This window comes from Elephantulus edwardii, unplaced genomic scaffold, assembly GCF_000299155.1.
Source record: "Elephantulus edwardii isolate Elephantulus edwardi_28Jun2011 unplaced genomic scaffold, EleEdw1.0 scaffold00207, whole genome shotgun sequence".
NCBI lineage: Eukaryota > Metazoa > Chordata > Mammalia > Macroscelidea > Macroscelididae > Elephantulus > Elephantulus edwardii.
This window is the reverse complement of record NW_006399957.1, coordinates 574,781-602,237: the sequence shown is the minus strand read 5'-3', so window position 1 is coordinate 602,237 and position 27,457 is coordinate 574,781. Positions and strand designations below refer to the sequence as shown.

The following is a 27,457-nucleotide window of genomic DNA, read 5'->3' as shown; positions in this document are numbered from 1 at the left end:
GAGGAGCCAAGTCGCCAGAAAGACGTGAAGGGAGCAGAAGGGCCAGGTTGGCTGAGCCGTGCCACTCCTCCCGTTGAGGCCACTGTGCTGTCACCTTGCCATCTCCTGTGCTGAGGTCTCCACGCTTCTGACCACACTCATTAACCTTCTCCTTGGCCATCCGCTACCTGCCGCATGCCCTCAGCCCCTGCCCCTGACTGAGGCCATGGCTCCATGGTCAGCACATGCTTTTGACCTACCTCCCTGGTAGAGGCCACAGCCGGATAGCAGCCAACACTGTCACCCTGACTGTGATGGCCACTCCTTGGCATCCAGCAGCGTGCCTTCACTGCTTCATCTCCAACGTCCAGTGTTGGCCCGGAATGCCCTGCCTCTGACCCCAAGGCTGCCCAGCTGCCCACAGCTCACCCTCCTGTCTCTGCTTCTAACTCAGAGTGAGTCTCCTCTGACCTGTCCCTGCAGCCTGTGTTTCTGCTGCTGTTCCACCTGGACCCTTCCTCTACATGGACAGAGCTCCGGGCTCGTGTCTCCTCTGCCCAGCACGGAGCTGCGGTGCCGTGGACAGTCAGGCTGCTCTCCTGTTGGGACACTTCTGTCCTAGACTGTCGGGCAGCTTTGAGTTTCCCTTGGTGCCATCCACTTAACCCCTCTCTCAACTCGCTCCCTACCCCTCTCCTTTTCTACCATCAAGCCTATACCTACCTTGTGCCCCAGGGGCTCCCTGGTCTGGCTTTCCTCTGCCTGGCACTTCCCTACCCATGTCACACCAGAAACATACATGGCCTGGACCATGTGACCACTGCCTTGGCCACCCTGCCTTGGCCTGGTGCAGGGAAGGCTTCAGGGTCTGGCTCTGAGGTATGTGCAGATGAGAAGTGCTCAGAGAGCGGTTTTCTGATTACTCAAAGCACAGAATTGTGTTTCTCCATTGGACGTAGTGGTCTGCCTCGACAGGGCCAAGGCCCCTCACAGAAGGGTCCCTCAGCCCTGGGCAGGGATGTCTGCAGGGGCTGGTGCCCCCACATTCTTGCACTGCCTTGGGCTAGGCAGCGTCCAGCAGGTGTCCGGCATGTGGCTCTGCCCACATGTGGCTCCGCAAGGCCTTCTTGAGCCTTAGTGGAGAGCTGCGGGCTTTGCTTCTCTGAGTGAGTTTCATACTCATTCTTACACATACACTGGTTACGGAGCACAGCAGAGGTCAAGTTGGCTGGTTTGCATTTGCTTGTTTAGGTGGGCAGACTCTTACAAGGTTTTATATAGAAGGTGCTGTATGAGACAATGGAAATAAACCCATTTGAACCCATCCGTGAGATTCGTGTTCATGACCTGATAACAAGTATCCTCAAAGGCAGCATTAGAATCTGACTCTTCCCTATGTCCAGCATGGCCCTGCTGCCCAGGGTTGCTCAGAGCCAACCCTGAGAGACCATCCTTCCCAAATCCCCAGTGGCCCTGGGTGTTGGGGGATGAGAGGGAGAAGGGGAAGTGGGACCACTTCTTGTCTGTTCTCTCCATCCATCTCAACACTAGGACCTCGGTCAGTACCACCCCTCCATCCCCAGGCGCCTTCCCTTTCCCAGTGACCAGAGTAAGATGGGAGGGGCCTGGAGGGGAGAGGAGAACCATTGCGGGCTCTGTTGTGTGTGGTTGGCATCTCTATGGGAGCCTGACTTGGCTCCTGATGGATCAACCAAGTGGCTATCGGGAAAGTGTTCCCACCGACCAGACCCTCATGTGATGGGCACAGCCTCTGGGGAGGTCATCAAGACCATCACACCTGGCAATGAAACACCTGCTGTCCAGTCAGGTATCGTTTGACCCCTGCTTCCTCTACCTGTGCCCAGGTGTGACTGTCAGTGGGACACCGGCTCATGGAGTGGGCTCTGAGCTCCATTGCCCACCTCCTGTGAGGCCGAGCCTCTGCCAGGATCTTGTCTGTCAGAAGGGCTTCCGGCACTGTTATGGTCAGAGCTGTAACCCTGGAGCACTCCAGGACTGCTCTCAGGAGGGAGGGGCTCTCACTGGCATTCCTGTAAGTGTACGGCCAGGCCTGAGCCTGGCCAGCTGGAGGGACTGCACTTGCGAATTGGAAGATAAAGCCACACCAGGAGTGTATGTACCATGTGACACTTACCTAAAGTGAAAGGAGAAAGCGAGGTACAGTCCAGACCCTCGGATGTTTGGGGGCGCTTTTCCTAGTAGTCTGAGATCTTTTCAGTTCACTGGAAGTGGTTTCCTGGACTTGACCCCTCACAGTCACCTAGGGGGTAGGTGCCAAGGAGCCCAGGACATGGCTTATGAAGGCCCTGAACTCCACCCTCATCAACATCCAGGTGGATCATGGGGTGAAGACTGGTCACTTCCGAGAGCCTCCCCAGCATCTGCCCTGCAGTGAGCTGGACCCACCTTGTCATGGTGACACCTGCCCCCTGGCTGGCAGTGTGCTGGCTGACTCCTCAACTTCTTCATTGTTGTTGGACAAGTGACAGCTTCAGCCAAAACCAACTCTGACCCCGTGGAGCATTCATGCCGGTCGGGGCAACCTCCACGGACAGCTCTCTGAGGTCCCAGCACTAGTAAGTTGGGGATCAGCTGCACAAAGAGAAATGGAAACTCCAGCAGTCCCACCGTGTCTGTCCTTTCCCAGTGGCAACATAGGCCAGGCTGATCGCGCATGACTCTATCACCGATCATAAGTGAGGTTAAAGGGGCACATATCTCTGGAGGGAAGGAGATATCACAGGGGTCACCTTTCCTATGTGAATCTTAAAATTTAGAACCAGTACAGCCTGAGGGAGCAGCAAGGGTGGCTGTGCAGAGCTCAGAGGGTCTCCTGTGGTGGCATCCTGTGGGCAGCTGGTAACCAGGGGAACTGGGGCACACTAAGGGAGCAGGGGGCAGCTCCCGCAGGCCACAGGGTGTGACCCCACATCTCCTTACTGTGATTCTAGAGTTTGACCTCGAAGTCCCATTTCCCCAATCATAGGTTGTGGCCCTGATGTGAGTCCACAGCTGGGGGACGTGGGCACTGCATGGCTCTCTTCCTCAATTTCTTCACCTGCCTCCTCAGTCCTGACTTGTCTTCAAGAACTGACTTTTTCAGGCTAAGTTCCTGTTGGATCTGCCGGTCACTGACCAATGTGTATCTACAGCTGGGTGGGTGAAACACAGGAGCGTGTGGCATATTCTCTTTGGAACACAAAGTGGAACTCGGGCAGTTGCTGGGTGAAATCCGATTGGGATGGTTTCTGGTTGTGCAGTCGTTTGGACCACGTCCTCCACCCCATCTGCACCCTCATCACATCCCCACTTAACTGTGTTTGGGGAAGAGATTGGCTCACCCTGATTTGTAAGCCACATGTTCCCTGTGGATGCAGTGACAGAGCCGTTCCTGGATTAGTCCTGACCCAGCTTCAGTCCCAGCTCTCTCCTGTGGGAGAGCCAGTCTCTCCAGGCTGCTGAGCTACAAGATAGGCTGTCAGAAGCTCCCACGCGGGGATGTGAACACAGAGGATGTGAAGCCTTGTCGAGATTCAGGGGTGTAAGTTGAGACTCAGTAGTCCTGAGATGGTGACATCAGGCTGCACCGGATGTCGTATGTCTATGGCCTCACTGATCCTGCAGAGACCAGCGCACAGATCTGTGGAGTGCACAGCTGGACTGCTGATGTCACAGAAGCCCAGACAGCAGTTTCTGAGAAGCTGCAGAAGTGTGTTTGCTGTAAATGCTTGTCACACTCCATGCGAGTGATTGTCGTGGGTCCCTGCCTTCCTGCTCCTTCGATGAGGCCTCCATCAAGTGCAGACTGAGTTCTTTGGCTCTGTGATTCATTCGCATTCTGCAGAGATCAACCAGGCCCTTCACTCAGGCACCATCTCCAGTGACTGCCCACATTTTTCAAAGCCTCGCCCATCTTGTGTCGATGGTAAAACCTTGGCTTTGCTGCCCTACCATAAACAGGAATCCTCTTCATTCAATATTTATACTTTGAACAGGACTCCTTTCTTCAGGGTGGTACTCCCGTATACCTACTGGAACCATGGGAGTACCTGGAAGCGTTTGGGGCTCAGACACTAGCAATGAGGTGCATTCCTGAGTCTTAACTCCTTTTCATCAGTGTGCAGACCTTCACCCTTGGATCGCTTCTACCACATGGACCCATCTCCTGGCCCTTTATAGCCGGGAACAGATGCTGTGACAAATGGGGAAAGGGAAGTCCCCACCTCCCCATCCTCCCACCAGCTTCCCTTCCTTGATCTTCGACCCCTACCCCTCACTTCCCAGTCTCCCTCTTCCTAGCCTCACATCCTCAGTTCCCACCTGTAAACTCTGGGACTCCCCTTGGGCTGCACTGGGGCATCACAGTAGAAAGGGGAGGGTCCACTGATTGAGGACACATTATTGGTCCACACAAGGTTGAGGTGCTGCACACCTATCTCTAGCACCCACTCCTTCAGAGTCCTTGCAGGTAGAAGCAATCATCTGTTGTAGCTGGGAGTCTGTACGTGTCATCTTAGCCCAGGGCAGCCAGTGCATGAAATCACACTTCTCTGAGGAGATAAGTTTGGCCTTGTGTATCTTTCTCAGTCCAGGTATGAAAACAGCCATTCATAAATGCAGAGAATACCTTTCTGAGGCTGTGAGTTTAGGGGGGGGGTAGGGCATGCTGGTCTATGTGACACTGGGCTCCCAATTTCTCATGTGCCCAGGGCCAGGCATCTTCCTTGGATGGCAGAGGCAGAGAGCTAGGTAGGATTGGGCCAGCCTGCTGTTCCTAGCAGCATGAAGAGGAAGATGAGGTCCTGATGATGGGTACACACAGATGAGGGGTCACCTGCATCCCCCACAGGAACCGGTGCTTCCCAGCCAGAGACCACCATAATGTGTGAAAAGGACAAGATCCTGAGGTCTCAGGCTGTGAGCTGCAGCAGTAACCTTCACCTTCACCCATCCTCACAGAGGAAGCCAGTGGTGCCCCAGCTGCCGCCGGCTGTGCCCATGAGGACCTGACCCACTGCCCTCATCTACAATAAACTGGCTGTATACTCACCACCTGGGTCATGTGGTGATTCTGTGTGCAGTGCCCGATGTTTGTGTTCCATCGCCTGTCTGCTCTCCAAAGTCAAGTGAGGGAAACATGGCCACACTTGTGACTTTGTAAGATAGCAGCCTCTGGACTCACAACCACCAAAGTAACCAGGCTGTACCTACATGAGATGACTTAGCCTGGGGGCTAAGATACGTGGAGCCCATTTCTGTCTACCTGCAGGCCCAGCAGGGTGCTGGACCCAAACAGCATGCTGCAGCTGTATGAAAGAGAGCCCTTAGAGCCACCGTGGGGGCACCTTCAGTAGCTCTAAGTCTGTCTAATCCCATCCATCCCATCCCAGAAGTGTCTACATCTGTCTGCAGGCCTCTGGGTAACTTGACTATGGCCCCTCAGACTTCCTCTCATGACATAGAGCACAGAGGGCAATCCAGGCAAAGCTGCTTAGCTGAGATGCTCTAGAAGGGCTCTAAGGTCACTGGTCAGTTTGGGTAGACTGACACCAAGCACATTTTAACATCATAAGTGTCAATTCGTGGAGCAGCTCTTACTATAGACAGATGGCTTCTCCTGTGCAGGCAGACAGTTCACACCACACGGGCACATGACTCCCACCACACAGGCACACCATTCACACCACACGGGCACACCATTCACACCACACGGGCACACCATTCACACCACACGGGCACACCATTCACACCACACGGGTACACGACTCCCACCACACAGGCACATGACTCCTACCTCAGAAGGGGACATTTCATACCACGTGGACTCACAGCTCACGCCACACAGACAAACAACTCCCACCACACAAACAGTTCACACCATGTGGGCACACAGGTCATGCCACACAGGCACACAACTCCTACCTCACAGGCAGACAGTTCACAGCACATGGACACACAGTTCACGCTACACAGACACAAAACTCACACCACACAGTTCACACCATGTGAGCACATAGGTCACACCACACAGGCACCCAACTCCCACCACACAGGCAGACAGTTCACACCATGTGGACACGCAGCCCATGCTACACAGGGACACGACTCCACCACACAGTTCACAACTCCCACCACACACAGTTCACAACTCCCACCACACACAGTTCACACCATGTGGGCACACAGGTCACGCCACACAGGCACACAAATCCCACCACACAGGCAGTTTGCACCATGTGGGCACATGACTTCAACTTCACAGGCAGGCAGTTCACACCACATGGGCACACAACTCCCACCACACAGACAGTTCACACCACATGGGCACACAGATCCCACCACACAGGCATACAGTTCATGCAGTGCAGTTCACACCACACAAACTGTTCATGTTACACAGACTAATGACTAACATCATGGGGGCAGATAGCTCACACCATACTGACCTATGACCCTGCCCCACTGCAAGCCTTGGACCATCTGGTCTCACCATGCTGCCTAATAAACTGTACCTTTGGGCAGAAGTTATTGGGGCTGACTGTGCTGGCTCAGAGTCAGGGCTAGGCATGTTTAAGGAGCTCAGGGGACATACTGCAGAGAACTAAGCAAGCCCCACCCACCTCCCTTTCTGGTCTTGGTTGGAGTAGTGGCACAAGGGCATTTGTGTCCTGGAAATGTACTGATGGAACCCCAGGCTTGGTTTAAAAAAAAACCCAAAAAATATGAACTATGACAATTGTTATAATAACTCAAAGCTTATTCTCTGCCTTTTTAAAGAGCCAGCATGGTGAATGGGCATCTGTGGGCTGGGAGTTATGTCCCCCCAGGTCACAGCAGATCTTCCTGTGTAGCTATTGAAGGTGAGGGCTGGGCGAGTGCTGCCTGGTGGCAGAGCCTGCTTGGTTCTGTTCCCGCTCAGCACTTGCTCTTCTGGTTTACAGCCTGTTGAAATGGCCAGACTGAGTCAGAGGGGCAGTTCTTGAGAGTCTTCACAGGATCGGGGTCAGCTTTTCGGATAAAAACCTCCTGACTCTCACAGCCAAAGACATGAGCTCCTTGTAGCTAATCCCTGAACTTAGTGTGGCCAGATGCTCGACCCTTGCCAGATTTCCTGAGAAAGGTATTGGCACCGGCAGCTGATTACAGATTCCATTTGTGATATGAAACAACAGTTCAGCTTTCTGTTAATCAAAAGGACACCTACTCCTTGGTTTTATGGCTCGTGTGCTCCATGTCCACACGTCACACCCACTGATGTAGGAAGAAGCCCTTGGCCACGAGGGCCAGGAGAGAATGATGTGCCTGATTGGTCTGGGAGGGCTGCTGGAGAGATGTGGATTTCAGAGGCCTTTGGGGGAGCTGGCTCCTATCCACAGGTCCCCTCCACATGGAGCAGTGCGTAACATGGGGAGTGTGGCGTTGAGATGCAGGATGGGTAGTAGCACTCACTGTCAGGTGAGTTGTAAGATCAGGTGTTATGGTGCAGTGTGTGGGCGTGGAGAACATGGACATGGGTATGTGGATGTGGGGTGGATGGGTGTGCGGTACATGGACAAGGATACATGGGTGTCAGGTATATGAATGTAGGGTACATGGATGTGGGGGTACTAGGCCTAGGGTGCATGGGCAGACATGGAGTATGTGGACATTGAATATATGGCCGGGATGTGTAAATGTGGGGAACGTGGATGTGGGGTGAGTGGGTACGGAGTACATGGTCATGATATGTAGGTGTCAGGTATATGAATGTAGGGTATGTGGACATGGGATACATGGATGTGGGGGTACTAGGCCTAGGGTGCATGCATGGACCTGGGGTATGTAGATACTGAATCTATGGACATGGGGTGTGTGAATGTAGGGTACAGAAATGTGGGAGTATTAGGCCTGGGGTACATGGACATGCGGGAATGAGGCCTGGGGTATATGGAGGTGGGATGCACACTTGAGTTGTAGAACAGATGGCGTGGTGCTGTCAGAAGTTGTCTAAGCTCTAAGCGCCCAACCAAGAATCCCCAGGGACTCAAGCCACAAAATGAGTCCTGTGGGAGGTACCCAGGGCTGAACTCGGGTTATCATCATGTGGGGGCACAGGTGGTAAGGGCTGAGCTGACTTCAGCCAGGACACTTGCTGTGGCATGTGTTCTAGAGACAATTTGGGCCAGGCCCCCATCCAGACTTTCAACTTCCCAGCCCACTGGTCAGTCCCCCCACCTCTCAGAACCCAAGATTTCTCAGTTCTCTCAGCCATCTACCCCAGATCACCTGGTCTCCTAAGGTCGCCAGCCCCATGGCCCCTTCAGTCTCTCAGATCCCAAACCCTCGACTGCTAGGCCTCCTAGTTCCCCAGCCCCGAACTCCCAAACCTAGACCCTCCCAGACCCCTCATCTCAGCAAACCTTTGGCCTCCCCACCACCAGGCTCTAGGCTCCCTGGTTTCCTGGCCCCCTAGACTACCCCATTACCCCGGTCGCCCATGCCCTCCTGGCTCCCTGATCCCTGTGCCTAGACTTTCTGAGAAGCCCTTCCTGTCCCACCCCCCAGATCTTTGGCCCCAGCACACCCCTCTCTGCTTTGTGAGTCGAGGGCTGGCCCTGTGCCAACAAGGGACTGCCTTTCTCCACATGCAGGTGCTCCTGTCCCAGACAAGCTTCAGGAATATTCTGTGCTGTGCTCTCAGCTGTGTGGTGGCGGCACGCCCTCCCTAATAGGAAACAGATGGGGTGCAGCCTTTGTTAGCGTGCTCTCAGGGCACCCTCCCACGTCCCCTCAGTGCCTGCCTGGTTGGGTGGAATATGATGAGGCTGTGGTGACGGTTTATTACTGCATGCCACCCGTGCCGGCATCAGCAGTTGGACCCTCCCTGTGACTGACCACCAGGTGCCTCTCCTGATGGGCCACGGAGGAGAGAGAGCCCCATGAGCAAGTCCTGCTGCTCTGTGGGATGCGTGAAGGCAGAGCCCTGGCCTGGCTCCCACACTGTGCTGAGTGTCGAGCTGGCAGTCTATTGTGTCATCCTTGGACCCAAGGGATCAAACACAAGGACCCTGGGCCAGTCAGAGCCAGTATCTGGGAGGTACCTGGGTGTCCCTTAGAGCTCCCTGTGGGGACAGAGGATGGAGGCTGTTTGGCCCAGGACAGCCCACAAGATTCGCCTGGCTCACGTGCTGGCGTAGAGCTTTGTCCTGCATGTATCCCTCGGCCTGTCCTGGGCCATCAGCTCCCTGGTAAAGATGAGAGGCTGAGGAGTCTGGAGACAGTGGGGCTATCAAAGTGGCCATCCTAGGAGTCATGGTCATCTGCTGTTCTACACAGTGCACACCTGAGGGATGCTAACCACAGATCAGTGCTTTGAATACACCAGCCACTCCACACAGGACAGATGGACAGGCCTTCTTGTGAAAATTTACAGCCAGGCCAGGGAGACCAGCTGAAGGCTTGTTCTGGCTCAGCACTGACTCAACAGCAGTGGGTTTTTGTTAGAGCTTTCAGATTGCTAAGCAAAGGTCAGCGGTTCAAATCCACTAGCCATTCCCCAGGAGAAAGGTGAGACGTCTCCTCCTGTAGAAAACCAAGTGCGAGGTCACTGTGAATCAGGGCCAGCTCCTTGGTGGAGGAGTGTGTTTAATGTGTGTGGGTATATATGTGCACAGAGACAGAATGTTCCAGATGCCAAATGGGCCTGTGGTGGCCCAGTGAGCAGGGGGCATCACCCGAGCAGGGGGCACCACCCGAGCAGGGGGCATAGATCTACCGTCTGTTCCACAGGAGAAAGATGGGCAGTTTCCTTCTGTACCGTGTGCAGCCTTCAAAACTCCAGGGAGGGTCCGTTATAAGTTCACTGATTTGGTAGCACATAACAGCAGCACAACCAAGTTACAGAGGTTCAAACACCAGCCACTCCCAGGAGAAAATAGAGACGTCTCCTTCTGTGAAGATTTGCAGCCCTGGGAGCCACACTGAGGAGTTGGAATTAACGGATGACAATAGCTTTGGCTTGTGCTTTCTTGGGAGTGCAAACTCTCACTGAAAACCCCACTCACTTTCATGGCTGAGCACTTGCCCAGCAACTCTCCCATGTCTTCTCAGCTGTTTCTGAGGTCTTCTTAAAGTCACCATGTCATGGGGGCTTCCTGGAGGCATGGCCATTTATCAGGCAGTCGCCAGTAGCTAGAGAGGGCAGTGTGTCCAAGTTAACATTTGCACGTCCATTGCTACAAACCCCTACGCCCTTGGGCCCAGAGCTTCCCCTGCAGTTTGCAAATGGATTTTTATGGCACATTAGTGCTGGAGGAGACTCCAAAGAAAACAGTCCTCCTCAGTATTAGAACCAGCTGTGACTTTCTGGAGCCGGTGACTCATTCCTTTTTTTTTTTTTTTTTTTTTAATTGGGTGGGAGAACCAGGCAAAGGACAGAGAGACTTAGTCAAGACGCTGTTTGTTTTGCAAAGAGTATCCTAGCCACAACCAGCCCAGTGGCACCAGTGTGCCATCGTGTTTATGGAACTTTTTTCTCTTCACAGTTCCAGTTATAAAAACGGAGCCCACTGACGACTATGAGCCTGTGCAGACCTGTGGCCCAGTGAGCCCAGGACTTGATCCTCTCTCGAAGCCCTACTATGGCCAACAGCTTCTGCTGCCGCCCGACCCCAGTGCATGCCTGGTGGCCGGCTTTACTTCCTGCCAGCAGAGAAGCGCTGTGATGTCCCCTCCTCCTGGCACAAGCCCAAAACTCCATGACCTCTCTTCTGCCACTTACACTAAGTGCAGCCCCAGCTCCAGCCTCGGCCACCTCGGCCTCCAGCAGCCCGCTGGAGGGACCCCCATCACTCAGGAAGTGCCAAGACCCAGAGCCGTCCCCCCAAGTGCTCCCCACTCGTCATCTCACACCACACTGCAACCGCAGGTGAGTCAACATCTCAGCAGTAGCAGTCCCCTTGGTTACCAGCAAACACGCTGTCCCAACAGTCCCACTCCTCCGGTGCTGCCTGTCACCCAAGAGCCAACCTATTTGCAGCCCTGCAGCCCAACATGCCCATCCGCAGTGGGCCACCAGCCGCACCAACCTCTGAAGGTTCACAGACATGCGTCTCCAACCACCCAGCCTCTGTCACTGCCAGAGTTGCATGAGGACAGTAATCATAATTTGGTCCCTATTCCTGTAACCATCAAGCGAGAACCAGAAGACTTGGACCAGTTGTACCTGGACGATGGTAAGTGCCCACTGCTGTGCAGGTGTACGGTCAGCCCTCTGACCGTGAGAGAAGCGTGTGCGTATTAACTGCTCTGCAGGGCTGCATGCTGGCCTCACTGACATGTCCCGTGTGGGCAGTGGGCCCCTCAGGGCCATTCGCAAAGATGTGTGGTGTGCCGATCAGGGTCCGCCCAGTGGCAGCGTGGCATGTGCTCTGGTATGCCATCTGGGCCGTGTGGCCAGAACCTGGTGCTGTAGACCTGCAGGGACACATTGGCCAGGGAAAGATGGCTCCACCGTGGGGTGGCCACGTGTGCAAGTGGGCTGAGAAGAAGCTGTCCTGCCTCCTGGCTGCAGGTCAAACTCTGGTTTCATGGGAGCTTCTGCAGCTTGGTAAACAGTGTTAGGAGAACGGCCAAGCTAGGGAGTGTTACTTTTTCAATCTGTGTGGCTATCTGGCGCTGACACAGTGGGACCATAGGGTCCGGGGCTAAGGCACAGGCAGGGGGCGTGGGGTCACGGTGAACTCTGATTCAGTTCGAGCCCTGGAAGGCCTCCTCGGTATAAACATGCCATTGTGTGTGACTGTGCCACGTCTGAGGTTATCTGAAAGGAGGCGCCTTTGAAACATCTGTAGCCGGCTAATTGGCGTGAAAAAATTCTGAATCCTGATGCGTCTTGCTAATGAGTGATAACAAAAGGCCCCTCATTGTTCTCCAGTTGGTTGTTCTGTGAGGAGATGCACTGTGAGGCCTGGCGACATGCAGGCTGTGCTCCGTGTGGGCTTGCAGGAGCTGCCTGGGGCCTTTGATCCAACAGCACCTCGTAATTGAGACTCCTCACTCAGGGCGGCCTGCAGCTCCACTCATTAGGGGCTGAGACAATTAGTGCGCCGTGTCCGGGGGAGCAAGTGGGTGTTGGGCTGGGTGCCTACAGCTCCTGGGCTTCCTGAGGGCTCCCCTTCCATAAATGAAGGTACCGACCGGCACACCTGCAGCAGACACCAGCTCCTGCCAAAGTCACCCTGACTTGAGCATGGAGCACAGCGAACAACTAGACTCCAGAAAGTTCCAGAAGGTTGAGAAAGGTTCCAGAATGTGGCCACCAAGCCTCTTCACTCTAAGTTGGCCCTTCAGCCATCCTCCAGTTGCCTTTCTGTGAAAGTCCCAAAGCAAATACCACAGTTGTCACAGTTTCTGGCACAATCTCTCCTTGGGGGCACCGACGCGTGGGGATCATTTGTTCACATGGATCCTTCCAGATGAACATTAAGTCCTAGGCTGTTTCCCAGAATTGGGAGGGAGTCGCTGCTACCCACCCACATGCTCTGCGCCTTGTTTTACCCAGCGTACTCCAAGGTGTGGGCGCAGACCTGCTGCGACATCAAGAGCCTGCTGGCCTCCGTGACTAGTCAGAACACCAGCTACCCACTAGCTGTTTACTCTGCTCTTCCCCGAGGGTTTCTTGGCGAAGCCAAGCCCAGCCCACTGCTGTGGAACCAATTCGGCAGTGACCATGTAGGCCATAGGAGACCAGAGCTGCTCCAGAGGGCCTCCCAGGCTGGGACCTGGTGGCACGGTGTGTTAGGATCCACCAGCTGAGGGATGGATCTATCTCCTCCCATGGAGACTGAGCCTCGGAGCCCTAAGGGAGGGTTGCCGTGAGGTGGGACTGACAGGCAGCAGCAGGCTTGGTCTGGGGAGCCCTTACAGACCGAGACCACCACATCTTTCTCTAATAGAGCAGCAGGTGGGTTTCAAGAACTGGCCTTACACTTGGGAGCTGAGGGCCGTCCTGTGTTTCTAACTCCAGGCTCTTGGAGAGGAGAGCCCTTCACATCTGCCACCTGTGGGACCCATCTTACAGCTGACTCTCTCGGAGGCTTTCAGAGGCTGTAAATTGCACAGGAGATTGCCTGTCTTTCTCTTCATGGAGCAGCTGGTGGATTCAAACTGCCTGACTTTGTGTTGAAGCACAACTCCTTACCCACTGGTCCCCCAGAGCTCCCTTAAGCGCACTTCTGCTGTGACAAGGCTGTCTTTGGCTCCTGAGAGGCTCTGATCACTCAGGGTCCTTTTGCTCCTCCTTCAGCTGCCCCAGGATAGGAGTGTGCTCTCTGGTTCCTCAGGACGCTCCTAAAGTCCCCATGACCCTGGTCTGGTCTCTGGGACTTTTCTGGAAATGTTTTTACTGACCGTTCCACTCAGCACCCAGACGAGGCCAGTGTAGGGTCGGCAGATCTCCTGACCACTGCTGTGCCCCAGCCCCCTCACCCTCCTCCCGTGCCTTCACCTTCCCACCCTCCTCACGTGCCCCAGCATCCTGGGCCCTGCTGATGGCAGCTGTCTGCCGTCCAGGCTCCACACGTGAGGAATCCTCCACAGAGAGGAGTTATCTGCACCACCTCTCCAGCTGGGAGGCTCCTCCAGAGATGCGTTCTAGCCCATCAGAGTTGCAACATCTTGTTTGATTTCTCAACACTCAGGTTTTCCCCGCCTGCCCTGTGAGCTTTGGCCACTCACTTCTAATTGGGGTGAGGCTCAGTCCTTCTGTGTTGTGTATTTTGTAAGCTCCTATCTGCAAGCCAGAGCACTTGAGTCTCCCACAGAGGCCATGCCCCTGAGTCTGGGGAGGGCAAGCACAGATCCCATACATGGCACAGCTGTCCTGTCTACGCTTCTTGCGAGTTTGCAGCTGACCCCCAGGAATCAGACACTGAAATGCCCTCGTCCACAGAAGCCGGCTGGCAAAAACTCACCTGTCACCCCCATCAGAGTCAGGGGTGGAGGGACTGAGGCCAGGTCCTCCTCCACCCCGCCGCCCTGCTGCCCTGCCAGCTGGGTCCTGACCCTAACCCCAGCAGAACCTATTCCAGCTCTAAAGGTCCCTGGTCTGGGGGCTGCCATGGTGGGACCACACTCAGGTCCTGGTCCCTGGGGATCAGCTGGGTGATGTCCCTTCCTGCTCATAGCACTACTTGGCCAGTGTCGTTGACCACTCGTGGCACAGGACTTCACAGGCGTGGCTTTATTCTAAACGTGAACTTTTCTGAGCATGAGGTGGACCATGTGTACACACTGCTCCCAAAATTGCCCACGTGGAGGGAGCCAGGACTTCTGTTCTGGATGCATTCCCCATGTCATACGAGGCCCTGGTCTCACATGCGTGTGAACACGTGTCTGTGTGTCACGAGCCCTGCTCCCATCACACCTGTACTTTCTGAAGACGTGTGACCACACGTGAAGCCCTGTACCCCTTGGGTCCTGGGCCCCAGTCCGCACGGCCACTGTGAAGCCGTCACAGGCTGCCTGTCCATGTGTTGAAAAGGAGTGCTGACTTTTTGCTGTGGTCTAGGAAGAGAACAAGAGTGTGGTCAGAAAGTGTAAAATACCATGAGTAACCGAAAGGGACAGAGCCCCACAGTGGTCAGGTGCTGCTGGAAAGCTGGCCTGCTCTCTCCGTGTGCACAATGCAACATCCCCTGCCCCGACGCAGGGCCCCTTCTCCTGCACGTCCCTAGTGCGGCACCTGCCTCTTTCCTTTAGCTTTGCGACACACGGTCCACTGGTTGGCTGCCCCACGTGGTGTCCCCAGCCCCTCCATGGGCCTCTGCTTCTGGAAGTCTCCCTGTCATTAAAACAACAAGCAGGTAGCCTGCATGTCTGGGTGTGCGCCCCTCTCTTCTCTCCGCCCCCCTTTCCTGGCTTCAGCCACACTGAGAGAGAATAAAACGCTTTCCTCACGGAAAATTTTACGAATCTGGCACAGGGCCGCGTCTGGGCCTCCTGCTCTAATGAAGATGGAAGGGGTTTGCTCCTGCAAGCAGACATACCGCCCTAGATGCTGGGCTGCAGGCTGCAACGTGCTGGACGAGGATCCAACAGGCTCCTGTGGGGAGACCCCTGGGCCTGGGAGGGCTGTGCAAGTGGGAGTGTGAGACGGCTACCAGCTGAGAAGCCATCAACGGGTCTCTGAGGTTGGGAGAACACGTAGCCCTGTGTTCTGAAAACTCCCAGGACCCAGCATGCTGCTACCAGGGATGGAAAGGCTGTCGAATCCCAGTAAGCTAAGCCAGCCAGTCAGCAGCAGTGCATGCCTCCAGCTGTCTCTACTTCTCCCACCCCATCTCCACGGAGTCCCTGCCTGTCCACCCCGTCTCCACAGAGACCCTGCCTATCCACCCCGTCTCCACGGAGACCCTGCCTGTCCACCCCGTCTCCACGGAGACCCTGCCTGTCCACCCCGTCTCCACGGAGACCCTGCCTGTCTACCCTATCTCTGTGGAGACCCTGCCTGTCCACCCCATCTCCACAGAGACCCTGCCTGTCCACCCCATCTCCACGGAGACCCTTCCTGTCCACCCTGTCTCCACAGAGACCCTGCCTGTCTCCCCTATCTCTATGGAGACCCTGCCTGTCCACCCCGTCTCCACTACTCTGTCTTCACGGAAACCCTACCTGTCCCATCATATCTCCACAGAGACCTGGCCTGTCTGCCAAGTCTCCACAGAGACCCGGCCTGTCCATCCCATCTTCACGAGACCCTGCCTGCCTGTCTGTCCTATCTTCAGAGAGACCCAGCATGCCCATCAGTGTCATCTGTGCAGACCTCCTGTCTTCACAGAGACTTCGTCTGGGCATCTTTCTAGTAGTGTTTCCATCAAACATGTATATGCCCATTTTTAGTTATTGCCTGACTGTCCCATAAGAAGTGTGAGCCACAGAAGCCTAACCCTAACCGTAACCTGTCCAACTAATAACAAGTCCACAGCGGAACCCGTGCACAGGGGCCTCCGAGGAAGGAATTGCTGGTCTGCTCCACAGAATCACTGCGAGAAGCCTGCAGAGTGCAGCTCTCTGCGTGTGGTTGCCCTGGTCAGTGCTGACCTGGGTTCACAGCTGGTCTTTTCAGTAGCTAGTGTGGAGCTCTGGCGGCTTGGTGCTAAGGAGTTGTGCTACCATCCCAAATGTATGCAACTCAAATCCAGGAGTTGCTCTATGTGAGAAAGATGGATACTCTCCTCCAGTGTGATTTACTACCTTTAAAAACCTGTTGGAGGGCCAGCGACGGGTTGGTTCTGACTCAGCAGTATGCAACAACAGCATCGTGGAGATTGGGCTTGATGGTCAGCCAGCAATGCCTTGAGAGATGGTGGTTTGGAAAAGCAAAAGCCACTCCCTGGGTTCATGAGCCACTCTGTGGGTCTCGCCAGCATGGTATTTGTGAACCTGCCCCTCCAGGACAGAGGAAGGTATCAGCTGAGTGAAGGTCTCTGGGCAGGTGCCGTCTTGGTGGTTGCAGACACAGCACTGCTGGGAGCTGGCTTCTGAGCCCTGTTAGCCTGCGTGAGGCCATGTTCGGGCTCGACCCAGCCTCAGGCCTGTGGAAGGAAGAGCATATGTCCTCACCAGCGTGTGTGGCACCATGCGGTGTAGGTTCGGGGAACCACCTCTACTGCCAGTTTGCATCCATATTTTCAACAGAGACACACAGTCACTGGCCTTTCCTTGTCTTCACAATAGGTGTGAGCTTGTTGCTGTTTGAAATTATGAACATGGAGGAAGGAAGAGGTGGAGAGGAGAGAAAAAGAGGACTAGAAAGAGCTGCTGGGTTTTCGTATGTGTCCATCTGTTAGGTGCCAAAGAAGACATGTGGCCAGCAGGGCAGAGAGGTGGCTTTGATGAATAGACGTGGCTTTGTGCCTGCAACGTGGGAGATGTTTGCAGTGGCTTTGTCATTCATCACAAACTGTGAACAACAGAGGGGCTGCCAGCCGCACTGGCCGTGGCAACGTGCCGAGCTCCACCACCCTGACACCTCGGAGCCCCAGGCAGACCTGTCCCTGCAGAGCAGCCGCACTCGGGAGCTGTGCTCCGCGCAGGTGTGTTCAGGTCCTGGGCCAGCAAACAGCACACTGCTGCAAGTCACTCGAGCGTGAAGCAATAAACAAGGGGTTTAAAAGCATAATGGCTGCATTCAGGAGTCCAGCGGTAGGTGGAGGCAGGGCCACGGCTCTTTAGGGAGCGTCGTGGCCAGGACAGGTGAGGCCACATCTACATCTGTCTGACAACTGTGTTTGTGCAAGCACAGCCGGGTCTGTAACTCCAGCCCTTGGCATGCTCTCCTGGAGCTCTGGGTCCAGCCAGCCAGGCGCAGACATGCTGAGTGAACCTGTGCTGCTGGATACCTTTCTGCCTGTGGTCCCTGGAAACATGGAAGGGTTGACTTACAAATGTCACCAAACCCAGGGAGAGGAGGTCATGGCACTTGGGGGATGCAGGCATTGTCGAAGCTGAATATATCAATCATACAGTCCAGTGTGACACATTTCTACCAGAAAATAGCAGACCAACAGTGAAACTTACTCACACTTGATGGACAGCCTTTCCCAAAAGACTGTTGACATGTGTCTTCTCAGTTTACCAACCTAACCTGGAAACAGTATGCACACCACCTTGCCGGTGGGGAGACACCTTGCAGGTGGGGAGAAATTAGAGAGGAGCTCTGGTTGACTTGCTCGATAATCAGGGTTACCACAGAGTAAAGTCAGACCTGCAGGTCTGCCAGCCCGGGTTTCTGAATGCTCCCTGTACTCTGTCAAGCCTGAGCTGGCGCAGTTGAGTTTTTCTCTCTGGAGAAAGCTGGGAGACCTCAGAGGCCTGCCAAAAAGTCCAAGTTTCAAGTAAGAGTTTGGCTCTGCAAGCAAAGATGAGCATGAAGAATCCGATGGTCAGATGAGATGACTTGGAAACTCAAGAGGAACTGGAAAAGAGACAGGATTTCCAGGGTGTCAGAGAGGGACATGGGAGAATCAGCTCTCCCACAAAAGTAAAACAGTCAAATCAATTATTTCAAGATCTGAAAATTACACAAGAGATCAGAACAAAAGAAAATGTACTTCTTTTGGAAAGGGAGGATGGGGAGGACAATTCTGAGGCCTTGATAAGAATGGTGAGATCTGTGGCTTTATAATTTGAGGTTGCTTGTATCGCAACCAGAGTATTTCACAAGCAGTGGAGGAGATAGACCTCTTCCAGAGCTCTGTCAGAAACCTATCCCAAAGCTGGGTCGGGATTCTAACCACCCAGAAGCTCCCTGGGGGAGCCCCATTGCTGGGCATCATGGAAACAACAGCCCTCAGCTGGGATCAGTGTCAGAGCAGAGACCTAAGACTGATTTCAGGGAGGATGCACAAGAACTTGGCCAAGGGTTTAAAAGAAAGACCCAGACAGCTAGATGACCAGAGGGGACCCACTCCTCAAGATCTAGAAGGTCAAAAATGTGCATCTGGCTTTGTGCATGTTCAGGAAAAGGGGCCCAGTCAGGCCACTCATTTCTAGCTGACTATGAGGCCTTGCATAAGCAGAAGTACAAGCTAAGGCTGCATGTGAACTGCCTGGAATCAGGTGTTGTGTGTGGCAAAAGGTGGAAGACAGTGGTTCAAATCTTTTAAGGAAAACTGCTGACTCAAAACTGGCTGACCACTGACTCATGCTAACTTAAGAATGACCACAAGGGAATCAGTTTAAAAGTAAATGTAAGGATTTTTAAAAAGCCAAAAATTCCGTGACCACGTTGCAGGGAAGACGGAATCTGCAGATCTAGTCCAGGAATGTTGCTAATCCAATGAGCAGTGACAAGGGGAATGGGGTGGGGGTGGGGAGATGTTCAGTAGTAATATACTCTGCAGCCAGGCTCAGGGAACAGGTGGTGATTCCAGAATTGTTATATGTAATGTACATTCTTCAACAAAACTGTTACAGGCAAAATTATATCTAAACACAGGGGAAAAAATGTAGCCAAGGTCTCCCAAAAACACTGAGATATTGGACTTTTTAGCAAAGGCTTTATATCAACTTTTATATAAATGAGGAGGTTTGGAGGTTTATATGTTGTGCTTCCAACCAAACAGTCCGTGTTTCAAATGTGCCGGCCACTGTGCCGGAGAAAGATGATTACAGCCTCAGACTCGGAAGGAGGGAAGGTGCCGTGGGGCAGGGTCACCTTGAGGCAATGGGCTTCTCCTCCATTATAATATTATGTTGTTGATGCTATGTGCCATCGAGTCACTTGCAACTCATAGCGACCGTATGTACAGCAGCTCTTAACCCTGCTCTATCCTGAGCTAACTTTATTGTCTCTGACACATCTACCCCCATTGCTCTGGTCACTGAGTCAATCCATCTCATCGAGGGTCTTCCTCTCCTGCACTGTCCCTACACCCTCCCAAGCATGATGTCCCTCTCCAAAGACTGGTCCCTCCTTGCAACATGTCCAGAGTATGTCAGACAGAGCTTCAGAATCCTTGCCGCCAAGGATCAGCCTGGTTTCACCTTCTCCAGGACAAACCTGTTCTCCTAGCAGTCCATGGTATGTTCAATACTTTCTGCCAGCACCACAGCTCAAAGGCATCATCCCTAGTCATTGTCCAGCTTTCTTATGCATAGCAAGTAATTGTGAAGACCATGGCTTGGATCAGATACACCTTAGTCTCCAGACTGACATCGTTGCTCTTCAGTACTCTGGAGAGGTCCCTGACAGCAGATTTTCCCAATGCTATTCATCTTTTGAGTTCCTGGCTGCTGGTACCAAGAGTGTTGATTGTGGAGCCAAGTAAACTGAAGCTGTTAACAATCTCAGTTGCTTCATCATCTGTCATGAGACTGCCAATTGGCCCAGGTGAGAATCTTTTTTTACTTGATGTTGAGCTTCAATCCACACTTAAGACTGCAGTCCTTGACCTCCTACAGCAAATGCCTCAGGCCCTCCTCAGTTTCGGCAAGCAAGATTGTGTCATTTGCAAAACGCAGGTTGTTGATGAGTCTTCCTCCAATCCTGATGCAACATTATTCCTCAAAGAGCCCAGCCTCACAGGTAATCTGTTCTGCATATAGATTAAAAAGGTATGGAGCTGGAACATATTCCTAACATACACCCTTCCCAGTTTTGAGCCATGTCTCCTTGCTATGTTCTGATGACTGCCTCCTGGTCCAAGTATAGGTTTTGCATAAGCATGATCAAGTGTCCTGGGATTTCCATTCTTCTCAGAGTCAGCCACAGTTTGTTGTAATTCACACAATTGAATGTCTTTGCATAGTCAATGAAACACAGATAAACATTCCTCTTGGACTCTGCTTTCAGCCAAGATCCATCTCACCTTAGCTATAACATCCCTAGTGCCATGGCTTCTTCTAAACCCAGTCTGCACATCTGGCAGTTCTCTGTTGATAACCTGTTCCAGTCGTTTATGGATAATTTTCAGCAGAATCTTGTTTGCATTTAATATTGTTTGATACCAACATTTGATATTGTTTTATATCAACCCGCTCTGTTGGGTCACCTTTCTTTGGAATGGGAACAGATAGGGTTCTCTTTCAGTCAGTTGGCCAAATGGTTGTCCCCCAGATTTTTTGGCACAACTTGGTCAGCGTGTCCAGGGCAATGTCTATTGAAATATCTTAATTGATATGCTTTCAATTCCTGGGGCTTTGGTGGTTTTTTGACCAATTCCTTCAGAGCAACTTGAACTTCTTCCTTCATCACCACGGGCTCTTGCTCACACGTTTCATGAAATTCTTCCCTGTCAGCCAATTCCTTTTGGTAAAGTAACTCTGTGTACTCCTTCCATCTTCTTTCAGTGCTTCCTAGATCATTTTGTATTCTGCCCAAAGTATCTTCAAGTATTGCAACTTGAGGTTTGAATTTGTTCTTTTCTTCCTTCAGCTTAAGAAATGCTGAGCAAGTTCTGCCTTTTTTTATTTTCTGACTCCAGCTATTTGCACATTTCATTATAATACTTTGCTTTGTCTTCCTGAGCTGCCTTTGAAATCTTCTGTTCAGCTTCTTAACTTCTTTATTTCTTCCCTTTGCTTTGACTTCTCAGCATTCTAGTGCAACATTCAGAGTCTCATCTGACATCCATCTTGGCTTTTCTTCCTTCTCTGTCTCTGTAATGACCTTTTGCATTCTTCATGGATGATATTCTTGATATCCCTCCACAGCTCATCTGGTCTTCACTCATTATCTTTATACATATGTTAAAAGAACTAAAGAAAGTATTTGAGAAAATTATGAGCTGGGAATAATGTTAACACTGTCTGCTGTGGAGTTGAAACCGACCTGTTGCCGATCCTCCAGTGGGTGGTCAGAGGCAGTAAATCACACAGGAGGAGATTGCCCACCTTTGGCCCACAGAGCAGCTGGTGGATTTGAAGCACATGCCTTATAGTAAAGCAAATAGTCTGGAGCTGAAAGTGCAATACCTGGAATGAAAAACATAGAATTGAGCCGTCAGGGGGAAAGTCAGTGAACTTAAAGACTGACCAATAAAGATTGTCCAGTTGGAGAAATAGGAAGGGAAATAATGTTGCATAATTAGCAGTGCCTCCCAGAGGCGTGACCCATGGTCTAGTGCACCAGTGCACTTGTAATGGGGGTCTCAGCGCTGAAGGAGGGAGCGGGAGAGAAAAAGGGATTTGAAGCAAAGAGAGTCCCAAATATCCCAAATTTTATGAAAACAAGTAATTTAGGCATTTAAGAAGTTTGTGAACTTCAAGCAGGATCAATTTGAGCAGATTCACACCAAAAGACATTGTAGTCAAACTGTCAATGGGGGGAAAAAATCAAAGACAACTCTGAAAGCAGCAAAGGAAAAGCAATTTGCCATGTGTGCGATGTCCTCAAAAGTAAGAATCGAATCATCCTTAGAAACCATGGTGGCCAGAAGACACATTCAAAGACTAGGCCACAAATTTTTACCTAGCAAAACAGCCTACAAAATTGAGGAAGAAGAAAACACAATCCCAGATAAGCAATGATTGAGAATTTGCCATCATGCTTGACCTACAAGAAGAATTAAAGGTAGTCCTTCAGGCTGAAGGTAACTCAGCTTCACATGAAGAAATAAAAAGTGTAGGTAAAAAAAAAAATTTTAAAGACACTAAAGGCGCATTGCCGTGGGAAAGTCTGCTGTTAGGGACCTCTCCAAAGTACTGAAGAGCAATGGTGTCTCTCTGGAGACTAAGGTGCGTCTGATACAGGCTATGGTCTTCGCAATCACTTGTTAAGCATCAGAGAGTTGGACAATGACCAGGGAGGATAGAAGGAGAATTGATGCCTTTGAGCTGTGGTGCTGGAGAAGAGTATTGAGAATACCATGGACTGCTAGGAAAACAAACAGATTTGTCCTGGAAAGGGTTAAACCGGGTGGCTCCTTGGAGGCAAAGATTCTGAGGTTCCGTCTAACATACTTTGGACATGTTGTGAGGAGGGACCGGTCCCTGGAGAGGGACATCATGCTTGGGAGGGTGGAGGGACAGCGCAGGAGAGGAAGGCCCTCTATGAGGTGGATTGATTCAGTGACTGGGGTAATTGGGATGGGAGTGTCAGAGACAGTGCGATTGGCACAGGACAGAGCAGAGTTTAGGGCTGTTGTACATAGGGTCGCTATGAGTCACAAGTGACTCAACGGCACATAACAACAACAATATGCATATATGAAAATTCTTTCCTTCTACAAACAAACTAAAAGAAACCACAAAGAACAATAAATAGAAAACTCTGCTGGTGAGTTTAGAAGAAGATAATATCACAAATGAAAGTGTCAGTTCTCAAGTGCTGCATTAACAGCAGGACCACAAGTGGGTGGATTTAACAAACAAATTCATTTTCTCAGAATGCTAGAAGCCTGAATTCAGGGCACTGGCTGGCTCACTCTATTCCAAGTCTCAGAGATAATTCTCATCTCTTCTCAGCAACACAGCCGATCAAATCCTATTAATTGACCTTCCAGGACTCCTTTTCTGACTGTCCTTCCCACCATTAGCATCACCTCAATTTCGGTAAGCAAACACCCTCCCTTTCTCATGGTCACCCCTCATGGCTTTGGGAGCCCTGGTGGTGGAGCTGGTTGCTCTAACTGAAAGGTCCATGGTGAGAACGCATCACATGTTCCGTGGTAGGAAGAGGGCAGTCTCCTGGGAAGATTTCCAGCCTCAAAGATGCAATGGAGAATGTCATGCTCAGAAACAACTCAAGGACAGTGGTTTGTTATGGGCACATATTTGCATAGGATCCCTGGTGGAACAGTGGATTAAGTACTGAAGTGCTAGCTGAAATGCTGAGGGTTAGAACTCACCAGCTGTACTACAGGAGAAAAGAAGGCAATCAGTCTGCTTCCATAGAGATGGACAGCCATGGACGCACTGCCAGGAAGTTTGACATCACCTCCACTTGGGACTTTATCCTGCTGTGCCACCTGATGCCTCAGCTGGAAGGCTCCATTCTGTCACACTGCCATTGGCCTCAGATAGACTCTTTTTGTTATGTGTCGTTGAGTTGCTTGCGTCTCATAGCAGCCCTGTGTACAACAGCTCTGAACCCTGTTCTATCTTGAGGCAACCTTGTTGCCTCTGACACACCTACCCCCATTACCACAGTCACTGAGTCAATCCACCTCATAGAGGATCTTCCTCTCCTGCACTGTCCCTCCACCCTTCCAAGCATGATGTCACTCTCCAAGGACTGGTCCCTCCCTGCAACATGCCCAAAATATGTCAGACAGAGCTTCAGAATCCTTGCCTCCGAAGAACAGCCCGGTTCACCCTCTCCAGAACCAACCTGTTTACCCTATCCCATGATATTTCATGTCCCTGGTTTGCTGTTAGAACAGAGACACTAAGCTGCAGGAAGATTGCCCAGAAGCAGCTCAAAGACAAGGACCTTGCTTCAGAACCGCCAGAGAGACAAAGCCTTCCCTCAAGCTGGGACTCAGATGTGGAGCCTCCTGAACTGTGAGACTAATCTGTCAGTTTGCTGTACTGAGGGATTGAGCTGCATCTTGCTAAGCTCTTTGTAGCTCAGTTTTCTTTGTTCTTGCCTGTTTATCATTGTTCTGATGAGTACAGCACTTGTCTGTCCATTTGCTGTACTGAGGTAACTTGTGGGCTGCTGTGCTGCTGAAAGCTGTGCCACTGATGTGTCAAATTCTAGAACGGTCACATATAGTGGACTTGATTTAATAGAGCTCCAAGATTAAGACAGATAAGGGATGAGGGTTGGCCATCCATTTCTAAAATAACATGGCTCTGAAAACCCTATGAATACTAGAGAAACATGTATAGATACAGTATTAGAAGCAGAGCCCAGTTTTCTATGAAGATGGTTCCAAAGGTGAAGAAGGAAGCCCCTGCCCCTTCCAAAACTGAAGCCAAAGCAAAGGTGTTAAAGGCCAAGAAAGTAGTCCTTCAGCCACAAAAGCAGAAGATTCACCTTCCAATGGCCTACGACACTGAGATTCCTAAGAAGGGAAAGGTCATTGCAAAGAGGAGAAAGAAGAAACCAAAATGGGTGTCAGAAGATATCCTGAAAATTGCACTAGAGCATTGAGGAGTCAAAGGAAAAAGATGAAATAAAAGAGCTGAACAGAAGACAAAGCAAACTACTACAACAGAATGTGCAGAGAGTTGGAATTGGAGAATAAAAAGGGAAGAACTCACTCAGCATTACTCATACTGAAAGAACTGAAAAACAAGTTCAAGCTTCAAGTTACAATACTTAGAGATGCTGTGGGCAAAATCTTGAATGATCCAGGAAACATCAAAATATGACATAAAAACTATACCAAAAAAGAATTGGCTAACAGTGAACTGTTTCAGAAAGCACCATACGATCAAGAGCCTTTGGTAATGAAGGTAAAAAGTTCAAGCTGCACTGAAGGAACTGGTTAAAAATAAGGCCCCAGGAATTTAACTACCAGTTGACATGTTTCAATTGGTAGATGCAGCCCTGGACCTGCTCACCAGTCTGTGCCAAGAAATTTGGAGGACAGCTGCCTGGCTGATTGACTGCAAGTAATCCATATCTATTCCTATTCTCAAGAAAGATGATCAACAGAATATGAAAATTATCAAACAATGTCATTAATAATACATGAAAGCAAAGTGCAGCTGCAGATCATTCAAAACCAGCTAGAATAGTACATAGAGAACTGCCAAGTGTTCAATCTGGATTCAGAAGAGATTGTGGCTCTAAGGATTCCATTGCTGGCTGAACGCAAAGAATATCAGAAGGATGTCTGTTGTTGTTATTGTTGTTATGTGCCATTGAGTCACCCATAGTTTATAGCGACCCTATGTACAGTAGTGCTGAAACCTGCCCTATCCTGAGCCAGACTTACTGACTCTGACACACCTAACCCCATTACACCAGTTACCATGTCAGTCTATCTCATGCAAGGCTTCCTTTTTCTGTGCTGTTGTGTTTTATTGACTATACAAAGGCATTTTTCTGTGTGTATCATAACCAATTATGGCCAGCATTGAGGGTAAGAAGCTCAGGACTTTTAAGGGTCCTCACATGAAACCTTTACCTAGACCAAGAGGCTATTGTGTGAAGAGGGCAAAGGAACACTATATGATTTAAAATCAGGAAAAGTGTGCATCAGAGGTAACTTGTGGTTGCTGGGATGCTGAACACTGTGACACTGATGTGCCAAACGTGGTAATGGTTGCCCATGGTGGACAGTGTTTGCTGGAGCTCGATCTTTTCTCTATACCTATTTAATCTGTATGCTGAGAAAAAGATCTGAGACGCTGGACTCTATGAAGAAGAGTGGCATCAGGATTGGAGGAAGACTCATCAATAGCCATTATGCAAGTGACATACTTTGCTTGCTGAAAGTGAAGGGAACTTGAAATACTTGCTGCAAAAGATCAAACACTGCAATATTCAGTATGGATTATGTCATAATGTCAAGGAAACAAAAATTCTCACCACTGGACTGACAGGCAACATCATGAGGGGTGAAGGAAAAACTGAAACGATGACTTCATCTTACTTGGATCCATGATCCGTACACTTGATACCAGCAGTCAGGAGATCAGGAAACATTGCACTGGGAAAGTCAGGAACCTCTCCAAATTATTGAGAAGCAATGGTGTCAGTTTGAGGACTAAGGTGTATCTGATTCAGGCCATGGTCCTTTAAGTCACTATGTGTCAGGGAGCTGGACAATGAATAAGAATGGAAGAAGAAGAACTGATGCCTTTGCACTGTGGTGGTGTAGAGAAGTACTATATAGCATGTGGACTGCCAAAACAACAAACAGGTCTTACAGAAGGTGCAGTTGGAGTGCTCCTTGGAGGCAAAAATGATGTTTTATCTCACGGTTGGGTACCCAATGCAGACAGAGAGTGGGGTGGAGCTCCCCGATTAAAACAAGCTTAGAAGGAGGAGTGGCATCCACTTCCGTAATAGCTTGCCTCCGGAAACCCTATGAACCTGGAGAGAGGGTGAAAGGCACCCAAGCCGAGGATTCTCCTTCATAGGGTCGCTATGAGTCGCCTGTGACTCGATGGCACTTAACAACAACTTCAGGCATGTTGCTAGAAAAGGCTGTATTTCTTGGAGAGGGACAGCATGCTTAGAAAGGCAGAGGGTGAAAGAGAGGAAGACCCTTCACCAGATGGCTTGACACAATGCGTTAACAGTAGGCTCTGAGATCGTGGGGACAGATGGCACATGATAAATAGGGTTCAGGTGAGTTCATAGGGTCACTGTGAGTTAGTTGGATGCTACTCAACAGTACCTAACAACTGCACTCAGTTGGAATCAGCTCGTGGGTTTGAAGAGTGTGTGTGTTTGCACCTCTTGTGAATGGACTCGTACAGCATTTGTTGCCTTGATGCCAGATCCACTCGGCTTGTTTTCAGGCCCATCCCAGCGGTGGTGGCACCGGGGCCTAGTCTCTCGTGGCCAGCTGGGCTGCGCCTCACCACGTGTTTGTTCACCCCGTGCTGCTCCAGTGGTTGTTTCCACGTTCTAGCTGTTGTGAAGAGCCACAGTGAGTATGGCTGTGCCGGGCTGTGTCCTGCTCCTTACGCATCCATCCGGCAGTGCTGCTGCCAGGGTTTCTCTGAGAGTCTGAAGTTCCGTGCTTCCCTGTGTGTGGTCTTCCCTGCAACAGCAGATAGTCTGAAGCACAATGGCCAGGTGCTGTGCTCCATGTCGCTGCTGTATCCGGGCACGTGAGGGTTTGAGGAGCCTCTTACTCTGTCTCCTCCTCATTTTGAAGCAAGGTTCTTCCTTCCCTGCAGATTGTGGGGTGGACACGTGAGCAAAGGAAAGGACAGAGGAAGTGCCTTCGCTGTGTCATGCTTGGGGCCGAGCTAATCAGAACTTGATACCTGGCACAATGGGGCAGCTCAGTCACCCTGTTATCCTGGCACCAGGAGGCGTCTCGCCTCCAGTCATGCCCAGACTGCC

The 27,457-nt window shown here is 51.4% G+C and overlaps 1 protein-coding gene across 1 annotated transcript in view; it reads left to right on the top strand.

Moving 5' to 3' along the window:
- NFATC1 (nuclear factor of activated T-cells, cytoplasmic, calcineurin-dependent 1) overlaps positions 1 to 27,223 on the top strand; it is a 93,714-nt gene extending 66,491 nt beyond the window's left edge. Inside the window, exons 9-11 of the mRNA XM_006897243.1 lie at positions 10,524 to 11,213; positions 12,542 to 12,711; positions 27,089 to 27,223. Coding sequence (XP_006897305.1) covers positions 10,524 to 11,213; positions 12,542 to 12,711; positions 27,089 to 27,223 — 995 coding nt within the window. The remainder of the gene's footprint in view (positions 1 to 10,523; positions 11,214 to 12,541; positions 12,712 to 27,088) is intronic.
- The last annotated feature ends 234 nt before the right edge of the window (positions 27,224 to 27,457 follow it).